At 38.2% G+C, this 17281-nt stretch overlaps 1 protein-coding gene across 2 annotated transcripts in view; it reads left to right on the top strand.

Annotated features, from left to right (window-relative positions):
* Nucleotides 1–4653: 4653 nt before the first annotated feature.
* dmxl2 (Dmx-like 2) overlaps nucleotides 4654–17281 on the top strand; it is a 36198-nt gene continuing 23570 nt past the window's right edge. For both annotated transcript variants that reach the window (XM_066701389.1, XM_066701388.1), the window contains exons 1-15: nucleotides 4654–5045; nucleotides 8891–9016; nucleotides 9208–9279; nucleotides 9836–9914; nucleotides 10754–10898; nucleotides 12715–12781; nucleotides 13272–13444; nucleotides 13881–14061; nucleotides 14214–14388; nucleotides 14808–15014; nucleotides 15243–15505; nucleotides 15708–16410; nucleotides 16518–16639; nucleotides 16815–16904; nucleotides 17066–17180. In XM_066701389.1, coding sequence (XP_066557486.1) covers nucleotides 4959–5045; nucleotides 8891–9016; nucleotides 9208–9279; nucleotides 9836–9914; nucleotides 10754–10898; nucleotides 12715–12781; nucleotides 13272–13444; nucleotides 13881–14061; nucleotides 14214–14388; nucleotides 14808–15014; nucleotides 15243–15505; nucleotides 15708–16410; nucleotides 16518–16639; nucleotides 16815–16904; nucleotides 17066–17180 — 2605 coding nt within the window. In that variant the 5' untranslated portion in view covers nucleotides 4654–4958. The remainder of the gene's footprint in view (nucleotides 5046–8890; nucleotides 9017–9207; nucleotides 9280–9835; nucleotides 9915–10753; nucleotides 10899–12714; nucleotides 12782–13271; nucleotides 13445–13880; nucleotides 14062–14213; nucleotides 14389–14807; nucleotides 15015–15242; nucleotides 15506–15707; nucleotides 16411–16517; nucleotides 16640–16814; nucleotides 16905–17065; nucleotides 17181–17281) is intronic.

The following is a 17281-nucleotide window of genomic DNA, read 5'->3' as shown; positions in this document are numbered from 1 at the left end:
AAGCATTTTGAGTTGAATTCATAGAGGCAGTGAATATCAGACTGCCTTCTGTGCAAACAAGCTGGGACACCCAGGTCACATGTATTTTAGCTCACAGCAAGTTCAGCACATCTGCTAGGCAGGGAAGTGGGTAGGCTGTTTATTGGCTCTTTTTGGCTTTAGGTGATTTCTCTCAGGCTCAAACTGAAATATTGTTGGCTAGGGTCTTGGTAAACTGCACATCATTTGAAGACAAACTTGCATATGGATATTTTCCATGTACATAGTTTATGCAAGTATTTCACTGTGTGTGTTTGTTTGTTTGTTTGTTCTACTTATAAAAGCATGGAAACCTTACATTAAAAAAAAATAATACTCCAAACATAAAATATTGAAACTGAAAAGGTGATCACTGAGGCCCACTGGCTGTAGATGGGAATTTGCAAAACTTCTGAAGATAAAAAACACTTTTGTGTTTTCCCCCAGATCTAAATGTCTTTGGTGTATTATTGCTTCCTCACAGCCTTGGCATTCTAAAACATATTTCATAATTTTATGAAGCATTTTCCTCTAATTTCAGTATTAACCTGATTATTGTTACTTTTTTACATAGTATGTCCTGTTAATTTGACTTACAGCTCACTTGTATACACCCTGTGTGGAAGATGAGTGAGAAGATCAATATGAAAGACAGAACTTAAATAATAAATCAGTATCACTGAATCTCTGCCATCCTTGAAGGAGTTAATATTGTCTCAATTCTAAAATAACAGGTCAGGACAGACTGTAAATGTTATTGCTTTTATTAGTGCAGCTAATGCATATGAGATAGCTTAGAGTACCCTGAAGCCAAAAATGATCCATGAGGAGAAAACAATCTATACATCACATGCAGTAAACTTTTCCAGCTCCAAATCTATGCCTTACTGTTACCAGAAAACAATTTCAGCTGGGAAGTTTCCTAAATGCACCATGACATTGCTACCTTTATATATAATTATAATTATAATTATAATAATAATAATTATTATTATTATTATTATTTATATTATTTGTTTTAGTTTTATGTATTATTATAAACCTTTTTACTTGCTGTCTTTAAATGTTATAGGTTCTGTTATAAAGTTAATCATTCTGAACCCCATAAGAATGAACTCAATTGAATTGAAGTTCTTCTAGAAATAATAAATAATCCTTAAACCAAAGTCACTTTTAATTAACTTCTTTCTCAGAATTGCAATTAATTCAATTGCATTTTGATCATCCCCAGTGTATACTTAAGACACTCCATGGATTAATACATTTCCTTGAAATACAACTCACTTAATTTGGACAATAAAAACAATCAAGATGAGAAATCTTTGTGTTTAATTAATTGAACTCAATATGACTGTTCCACGTTTCCAATTAGGTTTCTCTGCTTATAGAGAAATTTAACTATTTGGTAAAAAGTCATGCAACTTCTTGTTTAATAGATAGCAGAAAATAAACAAAAAATCATGAGTTTTAAAGTTTTGAGCTGTGAATTGTTCTTTTTTTTCAAAAGGTTAAAATGTGTTAAAAAAAGGATTGCAACTGTTTTCTTCATTAAATGAATTCCCATGATGCTTTGTTTGTTCTAAATATTCCATGACAGTTTGTGGTCAAATTGTACAGTTGTCGTGAATTAAAAGAGGTGTTATTTTATATTGTCTGCCTTTCAAGTACTGAAGAATACTATTTGGGCTTAATCAGCAATGTAGCTTTGCTTTTCTAATCAAGCAAAGTTACTCATATTGTGTCTGGCCAAGAACTACATTAAGAAATAATGTGTGAGTCATCCAGTGTGTTATACTGTAACCTTGTAATGCACCTAATTTGAAAATATCATTTAAGTAGTATTCTGTTTTCCTAAAACATTTATTTTCCCAATTTAATTATTATAGTGGTTGTTTTATTACAAGAAAACCGCAGGGGAACAACATATAGTATTCAGGTGTCGTTTACAGCACAATTAAAGCACTTCATGTGAACTGATTGACACAAATACACTAAAATACTGGAAATGCTGTAATTTGCAACATGTTAATCATTTTTAACCAGAACATGAGATTGTCATTCAAAGTGCCTTTAAGTCCTAGTAAGGAACAGAGAGGCGTTTTACAATGTCACTGAATGCTTTGGATATTTGGAAATTACGTGCTGTTTGCGTTGCAATATTGCCTTGAGCTCAGAGTGTAGAATGCAGTTTAGCTTTTGCAAATCAATTGCCTGGATATTTTGTAGGCTATTGTTGTCTGCAACATAATCTTAAGCATGACAAACTGTCTCAACATTAGACTAACCAAGCTTCTGACATATTAAGCCTATCTCATCCTGCTTGCAGGCCATAGCCTCCTGCTCCAGTTCTGTGGTCTTGTGACACTCTGGTCCCTTTCCATTAGACTCTCCTCTTAAGCTGACTCATATCCTGAAAACTTCACTGAAAAACAAAACAGAATGATGTCCTAAAACTACAGCTTATTTATTTATAAAGTAAAACATATTTCTATGGGACCTGCATCACACACTGAACATGATTAAGCAGCTCAGGTTTTACTGACATTAAACTACAAAACAACAAAGAGAATGAATGCCTTTATTTCAAATATATATACATAACAGGCAGTCATCATATACTTCACTTCTCTCCACTCCTTATAAAGTAATGGTTACCCCCCCACTCCATCTCCTGCAAGGGTGTTGAAGTACAGTAGCTAATACAGACCAAGCCCTGTTCATGCCTGCTATTCTTACTGTAGTCTGGAAAGGTTGAGGTCTGATAGTGTCTTTGTGCAAAAAGCAGATGCCGGCATACACACAACCACACATGTTGACCAACAAATTAACATACAAAGACCAGTGGTGTAGTGTGTAAATAAACATTTTTGCTATATGTCCCCTATGACACTTTGTGCCCTGAAGCAACGCCTGCCTAATGCACTGACTCGCTGCTTGTTTTGCATGCTGGGTTGGTGTGAATCAGTCTCAGAGTACTGCTCTCTAACAGGATAATTATTGTTGTTATTATTATCAGCATACAAAACATAGTACATAATTCTGCCCGATGCACAATAGGTTGCATGAGCTTTTTTTTATATACCTGGTATCATCCAAAAGTATTGATGAATAGTCGATTCAAAATTCAAATTCAAATAATAATATTAAAAAACTTTTGATAAGGTTCCACACCAAAGACTGATCCTCAAATTGGAAGCTGTAGGCATTCAGGGTAATGTAAGTAGATGGATTATGAACTGGTTGATGTATAGGAAACAGAGGGTGTCGATTAGAGGAGTCGCTTCTAACTGGAGTGAGGTTGTTAGTGGAGTTCCACAGGGATCAGTACTAGGGCCTTTGCTTTTTCTAATCTATATTAATTATCTGGAATCTGGGATAGTTAGCAAACTTGTCAAATTTGCAGATGATACTAAAATAGGTGGCTCAGCAGATACAATCTTGGCAGCACAGGCTATTCAAAGGGACTTAGATAACATTCAGTTGTGGGCCGACACCTGGCAGATGAAATTCAAAGTGCAAGGTATTACATGCAGGTAACAAAAATGTCCACTATAATTACACTATGGGAGGAATAGAACTAGATGAAGTAACGCATGAGAAAGACCTAGAAGTCTATGTGGACTCCTCACTTTCTCCATCCAAACAATGTGGGGAAGCAATAAAAAAGGCAAACAGGATGTTAGGGTATATTGTCAAAAGTGTAGAATTGAGAACAAGGGCAGTGATGTTCAGACTACAATGCACTAGTTAGAGCTCATCTGGATACTGTGGACAGTTCTGGGCTCCACACTTCAAGAAAGATATCACTGCTCTAGAGGCAGTTCAGAGGAGAGCAACCAGACTTATTCCAGGTTTTAAGGGAATGTCCTACTCGGAGAAACTGAGGAAACTGAACCTTTTCACCCTGGAACAGAGGAGACTACATGGGGACTTGATTCAAGTCTTCAAAATCATGAAGGGCATCGACCACATCAAACCAGAGGAGCTTTTCCAGATCAGCAGGGACACACGCACCCGGGGACACAAATGGAAATTGGGCTTCAAGGCATTCAAGACGGAAAACAGGAGACACTTCTTCACACAGAGAGTCGTCACAATCTGAACAAACTCCCCAGCGATGTGGTTGAAGCTGAACATTTGGGAACATTTAAAAATAGACTGGAAAGGATCCTTGGATCACTTAGTTATTAATGGACACCAAACGAGCACGATGGGTCGAATGGCCTCCTCTCGCTTGTAAACTTTCTTATGTTCTTCTTATGTTCTTATCTTTTACCACCCTGTTCCATCAGCACCCCGAAATGCATACACTGCCCAAGATGGATGTCCCTGATATGCAAACACACATAGAGAGAGAGAGAGAGAGAGAAAGAATGTGTAGTGCACAGCCATCCATTTTTTCAGAGGCTGCTAGTATCTTGTTAATGACTACCCTGCTGATAAGAATGAACACCTGAGTCCGCAGACAGGGACTTTTGCAAGCCAACTTCCAACATAACATTGCGCTGGGCTCTGATTGGATAACTGTACCAGCCAACGTCACACGTCTTTCTGATCGCCGTGCACGCGCGCGCCGCCCAACCTTGAAGGGACTCGGCCGCGCGCATTCCCTGGGAGTGCGGGAGCGCGCATGCCCGCGACGCTGCGGAGGTCCGTCCGTTCAGCGAGAGTCTCATCCGGGCATTTGAGTCTGACACCGAACCGAGACGCGAAATTAAAAGCACACTGAGCTGCGGGCGAGTAACGAATCGCAATTTCGTGATTTGTATGTGAAATAAAACACAGGAAAAAGTGTTTGGTGCAATAATTAGAACGACAGGCCGAAGACGGACGGATGAGGTGCATTTCAATCCCGGCGTTGATGGAGAAACCGAGAGAGAGGACGAGTGTCGGCGTGTTGTAAATAATTCAGTCTCCACCGGCTGTAAAAGAAGGGGAAAATGCATCTCCATCAGGTGTTGACTGGAGCTGTCAATCCGGGCGACAATTGTTATTCGGTGGGAAGCGTCCATGACATCCCTTTCACGGTCAGTATTTCATAATATTGTGCTTTAAATCTGTGTTGTAGGCAGAGCCGGTCGAAACAGCAGGCTAGGGCGATACAGCGTGTATCCGTATGGAGATCAGCAAGTCAAGACTAGGGGTGGCTGTCGGCATCATCATCTTAAACCTCATTCATTCTGCATGACAGCTGTGCTTTTTTATTTATGTAGCGCATTGTCAAGGTTATATTTGTGTTCCCTGGATATTTGCGTTGCCTGTAGTATTGCTTTTACTGAAGTTCCTGCGAATGACCTTTAGCTGGCTACTGTAGCAGTACTACCAGGGATTGTGGCGCGTACACAATATCAGTATATACGATAGTGTGTGCGTCGTGCGTGCTGTGGGGAAGCTCTTGTTTAATCGTGGTTCATTCAGATGTTAAAAATGTTGCACCTGCATCCTGATTGGAAAAGGCTCGACTTAACAAATGGCACGATGACGTCACACATCCCAGAGATACTAGTAGTGTCATGAGAATGGCTATAGTTACCCATCATTGTGTGCATCAGCTGGAGCGATTGGAGATTTAAAACACCCATTTGTCTATGTCAGTAGAAACGAGTTTAAAATGAATACCTAGCTAATACATGTTTGTAGAAATGTAAGAGAAAATGGACTGAAGCCTGACACAGGGACAGTACTAAGTACGCCTGCTACTAGCCTATATCTTGTCTAAAAAAAGAAAGGCCAAGACTGTGGGATATACGAAAATAACTAGATCTACACTGGCTTAAATTTGTGCCTCTGGCTGTGACAGCAGTTGATCTGTGTTGTGTTTCCCTCATAATGGATGTCTTGATTTGTATCTGTTAATTTGAGTGTGTAGGATATATATATATATATATATATATATATATATGTGTGTGTGTGTGATTGTGTGTGTATGATTAACTCTGAAGTTACTAGTATTATATTTCTAATTTATAGTGGCTTCTAGTTTCATGTTTTATGACATGCTTACCATACATTATAATTTTCACAGAACCACCGCCACCTTATTTTTTTTATAAATTAATAAAACAATTGCACACATCGTAGGCCTAAGTCTTTTCATTGCATGAAGTATATTGTTGTTGGTAATCCTTTTAAGGGGACAATAAAGTAATTAAACCATATTTAACAACAAATATGGAAAGAATGAATCTGCAAACTACAATTATTTTTAGTCATAAAATATCCCCCCCTCCCCCCCAAGATGTTACTCAGTAAGTAAAAGCTGAGTTGTACTATACTGATGGGAGGAACAAACAGAATGAAGAAGTGAAATCTCTTTTATGGGTTACTGTAAATAGTAAAAAAAATATATATATTTTTTGTTTTACAAAGTGAAGCAACCTTAGTTTATTGATTTATTTCAAATATTGTTTTCCATGCAATGATCCTACCTAATATGATGTGACTAATCAAAGGTTAGAATAAAAACTTACCTTTGTGGTTTTAGTAGTTTTAAAGATACATCTACATTTTCTTAAGAATATATAATACATTCTTAACAGTATTTGGAGACAAAAGAAAAGCTATATAGTTTGGTTATATTACAGTTGACGAGGTACTTGAAAAAAAGTTTGATCTATCATCACAGTGGTTGCCTGAACCATTAGATACATTTTGCAGTAGCAGTGTCTGTATTGTCAAAGAAAGGCTAAGGAATTATACATCAATGCCAGAAGCTGTCAGAAGATAAATGCATTTTGTAAGGCTTGTGTAAGTGATGATTCAACTTCCAGAAAACAATCTTATGGTTAAGCAAATTCATAGCAGTGTGGTCTTCTGTGATGGCTGTGTGACGTTGTAGTGGTCATCACAGGGCAAATCTCCTGTAGATCTAGTGGCTCATACACTTAAACTCAATGTATTCCAAAAGACTTTGTGATGTAGCTAGGCACTTCACTGTCCTTTTTAACCTCCTCACACAACCTTTTTAAGTCATCCATGATGACTGAGAAATCCAGTGGTTAATTCAGAGGCCAAGTTATGTCTGTATGTTTCCTATAATGCAAGGAAGGTTACAAATATGAGGAAGTCTTTCACAAATCTTCCTCATTTGGTCGCAGAAGATGGAATAATCCACAAATCTCATCAAGTTGTATTGTATAAAGCTTGTTTAAAGGTGTTCTTTTATTGTCTTGTATGTCAGGATAAAAGATTGAGATGGTATTTTTAAAATCCGTTTGTACTTGATGTTCGCTCTGTATGCCTGAGGTCAGTATGAGTATATGTTTGTCGTCTCTATACTGTGTTGCCTCATCCTGGTGATAAGCCCAATCATAGTGGGTAGATTCCACAGTTACATACACATGCAGGACAAGCAGAAACACAACCCACATTCTGCAAACTAACATGCCTTCCCATGTAGAAACAACTTCAATAAAAATAACCTGCAAAGAAAGCCATAGATCGCAGCATTCACATGATAACAATACCACAATCCTACAGCCTTCTGTAGAATGTGGAATAAGAGACAAGAAAATGTATTTTTTAATAGATTTACAGCAATGCAGGAAATTAATAGATATTTTGTTCAGGAATTCTTGAAACATGTTATTCCACAAGCAAAAACACAGTGAAAAAGAATAAACACCAAAAATTGGAAATCTAAGGACAAAGCTTGTATAAATAGATTTTCGTAGGAGTGTTTTGGAGCACAGGAGAGTTTCCGTGGTGATTTTGTTTTTGTTATTGGCAGTGCTGTTTCTCCCATTATTATGATGGAGATTATTTATTAGAGGTTATTTCGGGAATGGCTGTTCTCTGCGTGACGATGACTGGTTTTAATTCTTCTTCTAATGTATAGTGCCTTTAATGCCCTGATGAGATCTGCAGTGTCTCGCTCAGCTGTTTTGCAGAGCTGCTGCTATGCAGGTCTCCCATGAAATGCTAAGGCATGTTTGATCTGGAGGAAATTTTAACTCCCTTCTTCCATATGCAGTACACTATGTTCTCTAATGCACCATAGGTGGGTGCTTGGTGTAATTTGTGAGTGTGTGTTTATAAATACATAATTCACTTTGGATGCATGTACCTTTATTTGCACAACATACATTGCAGAGGTTCCCTGCTTCTTATGTTCTCATTAATAAGTCATGGTGTCGACAGTAACGCTCATGATGTCCTGCGGGTTAGGTGACAACAGGTGCTGCATTGTCTGCTGTCTAAACATATTAGTTCTTCTAACATGCTGCATATTACTCCAATGGACTTGCTGTAAAGACTCATAATGCTGCTTGCCTCATCCATACACATGGAGCCAAAGAACAAATATTGTCTCTGAAACACAGCAAAAACAAAATCAAAAACATAATACTTTGTGTTCTTCAATGTAATATATTATTTTATAATTCTAATGATACATCTGATATTTAATGGTTGTATTGGGTCTGTCTTGTAGACAGGTAGCAATACGTTCACTGGAAGACTGATCCTTTTGCTTTGTTTCTTGTTAAGGTACTTCTGATACTCCAGTCAGAATATGTTTTTTGCTGACACAAATTAATGGGCATTTTTGGCCCCTGTGGTGACTGCAGTTCAGGGTATTGATCAGTGGTTTTGGATGGACATTGATAAACAGCTCTGTGGTACCCATTCCTTAAGAAGGACACTGTGCTTTATTGTTAAATGGCTTAAGCAAAAATGTCATACTGTGTGCTGTATGTTTTCATCATATACTGTATGTCAACAGTACAGATGCTTTGCACAGATTATATACAATATTTAGCCTCCACTGACGATCATATAGGATTATGATCTATTTCAATAAAGCACAACCTACTACATCTCAAAATGTGCATTCATGCAAATAATTTGTATTTTATTGGTGCTTTAATTTCAGGCATATGGATCAGGTTGTGACATTGTAATTTTGGCAAGTGACTTTGAGTGCGTTCAGATCATACCAGGAGCCAAGCATGGGAACATTCAAGTGGGCTGCGTGGAGTGTTCACATCAGCTAGGGAGAGTAAGTGTCGCATATCTTTGGAAAACTTCCTGGAAAAAAAGCATCTTCATAATTTGTCCATATTCTTCATATGACACATTTTTATGTTTTAATTTATGACTTGATTAATAAAACTGAACTGTTCACAACATTTAAAGTATTTTCACTTTACTTTATGTGTACTTGATTATGTATTTTAATGCTTTTTTTAGATTGCAGCCTCTTATGGAAATACAGTTTGCATTTTCGAACCAATTTCTACAAATCCAAACACAAGACATAATGTAAGTATGCCTTGATATCAAACTTACCTTTATGCTTGATGAGAAAATTTGTTTTTGAAAGATCTACTAATAATCTTAAACTGTTATTAATTATTAACTTTCCCCACAGTTATGGCTTTACTTCTGTTTGTAAAATATTTTGTAAATGACTTAAAATTAAAACACATCATGCATATATCATACGTATTGTATAAGTAGGATATTTTTATTTAATACAAATATTGTCTGAAATTGTACTCCTTGAGACAATCATGTCAGTATCTTTTCTTCCCAGTTTTAATAAAAGTATTTCATATAGCCTAGTACGATGAAACTAAGAAAACAAAATGAGGTGCTCAATTTAGGTAGAACTTTATATTAATGTAATTTTATATTACATTATTTGCATGTGTTAATTCATTTTTTTAATTAACTTATTCTTGTGTGTGCCATTAATTGAGAAGCTTTATGTATAGGCTAATAAGATGTTGTGAATCACAATTCATGTAAGAACATGTATCTGCTTGTGTGCTGAATTTACCTTTGTCTCTACTAACTAACCTGTTTTCACTAACAGCAGCTAAATTATCAGTGGCAAAAGACAGGACAATTTTTCCTGAATTCCATGACCTACAATTTGGCATGGGATCCACAAGGTAACTGAGGCCTATGCATTTATCAACACATTTTTTATCAACTTTTATTTTCTCCTTCATGTTGTCAGAAGCCATAATGTGTGAATGTCTACAATGATGGATTCCCTCCTACAGTTGTTACTGAGATCAGAGTTACACAGACTATTAATCACTTATGTACAGAGCTGGGTCTTCAGGAGGTCTCTGAGCAGTGGAGACTTGACTAGAATGGAAGATTATGCCAGCCTCCAGATAACACTATTTAAAATAACATATATATATATATATATATATAGTAAAAATAAAGAACACTTTAATTGTTTGACATTGTTCATTTTATTATTCACTCCAGAATAATACATGCAGAACATTCATTGTAGAAAGCGTGGAAGACTTACAACATGAAAGAGTTCAGACTGGAGCAGTCACTATCTGCTAAAACCCTTTAAATGAAAAAAAAAAAAAGAAAAAGAAAAAAAAAACAATATTCGTGATTTATGAAAGATTGTTAATAAGGGGCTATCTTACTGTGCTCATTCTATAATTTGTTCTTAGATTATTTTATTTCTGTGTGTGTGTGTGTGTGTGTGTGTGTGTATATATATATATATATATATATATATATATATATATATATATATATATATATATATATATATATATATATATATTATAGAATCAAACATTTACTTTAGAGTATTCATTGCATTTAATATATTTCCCTAATGTATTTGTAAAGATCATATTGCGTGGTTTCGATTGAGAGCCATGAACTTTTGTTTTTGTACCATTGTAGTCTGTGAAATACAGAAGAAATTCTACACCTTGCAAACTGTTATTTTTTTTATTCTTTTTGCAAGGCAATCGGATATTAACGGCAACCGAACAGCTGCAGCTCTGGGCCCCTCCTTCTGGTGATATACTAGTGGAGGAGGAAGACGGTCAGACTGCAGATGACAAATTACCACCAGTCTTAAATGATTGGAAATGTGTCTGGCAGTGCAAGTAAGTATTGTTTATACAATTAGCTTTCTACACCCAACTTAAATCACAAAGAGAGTTATATGTTTAGACTCATAGCATTGGCCAGATGGTAAATCCTTTTTGTCTTCAGTCAAATTTCCTTTTTTTTTTTTTTTTGGTGGTGGGTGTTGAAATGTATAGGTACGTTTTGTGTTAAGTACAAACATAGTTTTTTGTAGAACATGTTACAGCTCTACTGAGTGTGAATATATATACACTCACCTAAAGGATTATTAGGAACACCTGTTCAATTTCTCATTAATGCAATTATCTAACCAACCAATCACATGGCAGTTGCTTCAATGCATTTAGGGGTGTGGTCCTGGTCAAGACAATCTCCTGAACTCCAAACTGAATGTCTGAATGGGAAAGAAAGGTGATTTAAGCAATTTTGAGCGTGCCATGGTTGTTGGTGCCAGACGGGCCGGTCTGAGTATTTCACAATCTGCTCAGTTACTGGGATTTTCACGCACAACCATTTCTAGGGTTTACAAAGAATGGTGTGAAAAGGGAAAAACATCCAGTATGCGGCAGTCCTGTGGGCGAAAATGCCTTGTTGATGCTAGAGGTCAGAGGAGAATGGGCCGACTGATTCAAGCTGATAGAAGAGCAACTTTGACTGAAATAACCATTCGTTACAACCGAGGTATGCAGCAAAGCATTTGTGAAGCCACAACACGTACAACCTTGAGGCGGATGGGCTACAACAGCAGAAGACCCCACCGGGTACCACTCATCTCCACTACAAATAGGAAAAAGAGGCTACAATTTGCACAAGCTCACCAAAATTGGACAGTTGAAGACTGGAAAAATGTTGCCTGGTCTGATGAGTCTCGATTTCTGTTGAGACATTCAGATGGTAGAGTCAGAATTTGGCGTAAACAGAATGAGAACATGGATCCATCATGCCTTGTTACCACTGTGCAGGCTGGTGGTGGTGGTGTAATGGTGTGGGGGATGTTTTCTTGGCACACTTTAGGCCCCTTAGTGCCAATTGGGCATCGTTTAAATGCCACGGCCTACCTGAGCATTGTTTCTGACCATGTCCATCCCTTTATGACCACCATGTACCCATCCTCTGATGGCTACTTCCAGCAGGATAATGCACCATGTCACAAAGGTCGAATCATTTCAAATTGGTTTCTTGAACATGACAATGAGTTCACTGTACTAAACTGGCCCCCACAGTCACCAGATCTCAACCCAATAGAGCATCTTTGGGATGTGGTGGAACGGGAGCTTCGTGCCCTGGATGTGCATCCCAAAAATCTCCATCAACTGCAAGATGCTATCCTATCAATATGGGCCAACATTTCTAAAGAATGCTTTCAGCACCTTGTTGAATCAATGCCACGTAGAATTAAGGCAGTTCTGAAGGCGAAAGGGGGTCAAACACAGTATTAGAATGGTGTTCCTAATAATCCTTTAGGTGAGTGTATATCTTAATTATATGGCACTTGGTCACCTGCCTGTGTTATATCCTACCCAAATTAATATTGGACTTGGATGATAAGAAGGTTAGTTTGAAATTATGATGTGTAATTGGCCTGAAGGCCTGCTTAAGCGAAGAGCTGAGTCATATCCATAGAATAGGGGAAGTGTATCACTGAAAATGAAACTAACTAGTCAATATGTAAGGTACAGCTACATCTACAGCACTGGAAGAACTTCAGTGGCATACATAAACCACAAAATCGCAGAACAATATGAGGTTAACACTTCAAAAAATATACCTGGTTTCAAAATTCTGTACATTCTTTTTAATGTGTTGGCACTCTCTTATTTATTTCATTTTAAGGACTGCAGTGTCAGTTCATATTATGAAGTGGTCCCCTGACGGTGAATATTTTGCAACAGCAGGGAAGGTAAGGAGAGAACTTTCACAATGTAATCCAGAATGTTTCACTTCCTTTAATGGCACATGATGTGTGTCAGAAATGCATTTAAAGGCCAGCCCGTTTACCCTGTTTTAATTGTTTGCCCACCATTTCTCAATTTCAGTGCTGTTTATCACTGCTTTCCTTTATTGTACTATTTTTAATCTACTGTGTTGTGTGCTTCTTGCTATTTATCTTTTCTTCAGCCTAAGTGCATTTGTATTCTGGTACTACAGTGTGAGAAGAATCAGATATCTTGATATCTTGGAAATGCATGTGTGTTTTAATCTCTCTCAGATCAGAGTGGGAGTCTGCGGCCATAAATCAGGTTGATTGATAATAATGTGTTGTAGAAACAGCACTGTCATTGGCACAAATGTGTATTTTATTCACATAAAAGTTATCGGGTCTCTCTGGAATGGAGTCGTTCGAGATGCTTTCACTCAGGTTGAACAAGCGGACTTTCATGTCTGTGCAGGACGACTGTCTTCTGAAAGTGTGGTATCCTACCACAAGCTGGAAGTCTGCTGTTGTTGTGCCGGAGCTGCCAGACAAAAAGGCCCCGCACGTTCATTTCTCCTTTGTGTACCTGGCACATCCTCGTACTGTCACAGGATTTTCATGGAGGAAGACCAGCAAATACATGCCCAAGTTAGCATTTACTTTTCTTTGTTGAGTAAACAGATCTAAAATTGGCAGAGAAAAAAGCATTTTTTGTTTTGTTTACCACTCCTGCTAGAATTAAAAATAACATGTATACCCAGTATCTCCCAAAATCAGCCTCTTTCAATTATGTTCTTACTGCCAAGTTATTAATCTTACTGACAAGATCTGAAAGGCTTTAAAGGTAGCATAGTCAACATTGTTTAAGTTTGCATGTGGAACATGGATATTTGCAAAACATCTAACAGAATAACACCCTTTAATCCTGATAATTACTCCAACAAGAGAGCATGGACTTGGGAGTGCAGGTTTCATGCCTTGATTGTTACATTGTGTATATATATTAACATTTTTATATTGTTATTGTTGCATTTTTGCATTTCACTGCAGTGAGGTAGTTTCCTTTGTGTGTGTATTTCAACAGGGGTTCTGTGTGCAATGTGCTGCTGACCTCGTGCCAGGATGGGATCTGCCGGCTGTGGTCAGAGACTCTGCTGCCCGAGGACAGTCTCCTCGGGGGGCAGATCTCGGATAGCAGCACGAGCTTCAGCAGCAGTCTTCCTCATCTAGGGAGCCAGAAGGATAAAATACAGCATGCTCTGGAGGTAAACCTGTCTGTGCCAAACCATAAGAATTCAAGTGAATGACAGGGACAAATGTCAGTATTTTTTAACAAGAGGAAAATCGTGTGTTTCTTGCAGCCTTATCTAACTTAGTTCTACAAGCAAAAGCAACATGATGTAATTTTATCTTTTAGACAATCCACCATTTTAAACACCTCAGAAGGGGCCGCAGGAGATCCTCAGCTCTGGTCGCACACACAGAACTGCTACCCAGCCAGCTTGGTTCACATGAAGTTCACAGACACATTTCTCACCATGCTAATGCACTCTGCCATTTTCACATCGCAGCCAGTATCAATCCTATCACAGGTAAAGAACTGTGTTTTTTTCTTTCCTTTTGTCCCAAAATACAGTTTGTGGTTGAGTCAGATGCTATTTCTACCCTGCCTTCATTGTACTTCCCCTTCTCCTTATCGTCACACTGAAAAAGCTATGTTTCTAAATAACTAATTGTTGAAAAAGGGAAATAAAATGTGATGTGAAATACTAGAGGAGTGGTGGGAAGGTGTTATTTGCACATTTATGCATTGCAATTTTTGTTCACAGTGTATGAGCTTTACCTTTACAAGCTAATGTCAGCCTGCCATGTCTTAAATTAATGATAAACTTCACTCTTCACAATGTCTGTATTTATGGTCCTGTAACACACCATTGCACTCTCATTTTAATGGCAGGAATATTTTATGTCACGTCTCTTGCTATTGCACACACTGTTTTGTATTTTGCAGATATTCCGTCTGTATTTGCTGGTACAGCCTTTTCATCCGATGAAGGGAATGGTGGCTTTGTTGTTCATTGGCTTAACAACAAAGATCTGAGCTTTACCTCTTCCATGGATGTGTTCATGCAACAATTGAGAAAAATCTCTGAGCAGCAGTTGGAACATGGAAGTGAAGAGTTTGACCAGGAAGGTTTACACATGAAGTTTGACTTTGGTATGTGTTTATGAAAGTGTTGCACTCAAAATACAACTAGCTCCTAGTATTTAATGTCTTATGGATCATGTTGTCACATTCAAGAGTTGTATTATTATGTTTGTTACCTCAAGGCAACTTACTAAAACTGAGTAAACAAGTTTAACTTGCAGATCACTTGAGACCTTGCTGAATTCCTCCACTTAGTGTAAAGATTTCATGTTCTAACCTGTTCTCTGAACCTTTCAGATTTGGATGAAATGTCAGACAGAGGTTCTTCTGAACATGATGAAGGGGAACAGGAAGGAAGTACAAAAGCATCATCTCCTGGCTCCAGCAGCAGTGTTCCACTTCCCACAATGCTGCTCGACAGGAAGATGGAAGCACTTGTTACTGAGTGGAACAAAAACCCTGACATGCTTTTTACTATTCACCCAGTCGATGGTTCGTTCTTAGTGTGGCATGTCAAGTACTTAGATGAATACATCCCAGGGATTTTCAGACAGGTCCAGGTAAGACTTTTTCTTTTACACTGGGCTGTTCCCTCTTGGTATACATGGCATCCACTGTTGCTTCACCTTATTATTTCCCTTGAGTGACAGTGGACATAGGCAGGATTTTAGATCAGGATAATACTATTTACTCTCACAAAGCATACCTGTGTCTGAATGTAAACAGAAATTCAAAAATACATGTATTATTTATTACTTTTAGGTCTCCTTCTCCTCTCGTATTCCTGTGGCTTTCCCCACTGGAGATGCGAATTCCCTCAGTAAGAACATCATGATGTATGCCTGTACGTTCACTGAGAAAGATTCAAGTAGTGTTCTGGAACCTAAGAAAAACAGCAAGAGGATTCCACAGAGTGCATCGGTGGCCGCTGGACTCGACTACGGGATGGCACACTCTCTGGCGGCTGTCATCGGACCCGCAGTGATGATGGTGTCAAAGCACATCGACGGGTCTCTGAACCAGTGGGCTGTCACGTTTGCGGAGAAGTCTTCTTTCTCGTCAGTGTTAACCGTTTCCCACAAATTCAGATACTGTGGCCACCGCTTCCACCTTAATGACTTGGCTTGTCACACGGTGTTGCCTCTGCTGCTGACGTCCTCCCATCACAACGCGCTGCTTACGCCCCAGTCTGAGAACAAATGGGACTCAGAACAAGAGAAGCACATGCTGCACACTGTGCGGCCCCTCAAAGGCTGCTCCAGGAAGCAGCTGAAGAACGCAGCGACACGCACCTTCCACGACCCCAACGCCATCTACAGTGAACTGATCCTGTGGCGTGTGGATCATATCGGGCCTTTGTCATGCACTGGTGGAGTGTCCGAGTTGGCGCGGATTAACTCTTTACATACCTCTGCTTTTTCTAACGTGGCCTGGCTTCCAACGTTGGTGCCCAGCTCAGTCCTAGGTGAGCGACTCTCTCTTTGTTTGTCTCTCTCTGCTTTTTAAACAAACATTGTCTTACAATATGTCTCTCAAATGATTCCTTCCTTACAATTTGTCTCCGTACAACAGGTACTTACTGCAATTCTGCAAGTGCCTGCTTTGTGGCTTCCGACGGCAAGAACCTTAGACTGTACCAGGCCGTAGTGGACGCTCGGAAACTTTTAGATGAATTGTCTGATCCAGAGATATGTGTAAGTTAATAAGCAGCTCTCACCAGTCTTATACATGTTCAATTAGCCTTGGCTTATCCAATATTTAGATTTGAAGCCATACATATTGGGGAGGGTCTATGGGGTTAGGTAATGCCTTTTTTTGGTTATTTCGTATCAAAGTTAGAATGAATAATAACTACCTGTTTTATCATAGAAACTTGTTGGCGAAGTCTTCAATATTGTTAGCCAGCAGTCCACTGCTCGACCAGGTTGCATTATTGAACTCGATGTCATTACTAACCAGGTGAGTACACTCAAATTGCTCTTTTTTATATTTTATTTCAAATGTAAATTTAATATCCCAACTAAACTCATGTTTAAAAAATAAATAAAAATATAAATATTTTTGATTATAAGTTGTCCTATAACGTGACCTTTCCTAACACAATTTCCCTTTTTCCTCAGTGTGGTTCAAACACACAGCTTCTTCATGTATTTCAAGAGGATTTCATCTTGGGTTATAAACCGCATGCGCGAAATATGGAGAAGCTGGATCCTTCAAGTTTTCCCACAACACAGGGTATTTTGCTTTTGTTTTTGCTGCAGTTTTAATGTATTTTTAAAACACAGCCTCCAGAATTACGCACAGACTTTTTTGAAATTAGGAATTACTATCTTAAT

The sequence above is a fragment of the Amia ocellicauda genome, chromosome 4 (genome assembly GCF_036373705.1).
Source record: "Amia ocellicauda isolate fAmiCal2 chromosome 4, fAmiCal2.hap1, whole genome shotgun sequence".
Taxonomy (NCBI): domain Eukaryota; kingdom Metazoa; phylum Chordata; class Actinopteri; order Amiiformes; family Amiidae; genus Amia; species Amia ocellicauda.
Note: the sequence above shows the minus strand (reverse complement) of the source record. Positions and strands in the feature narration are given on the sequence as shown.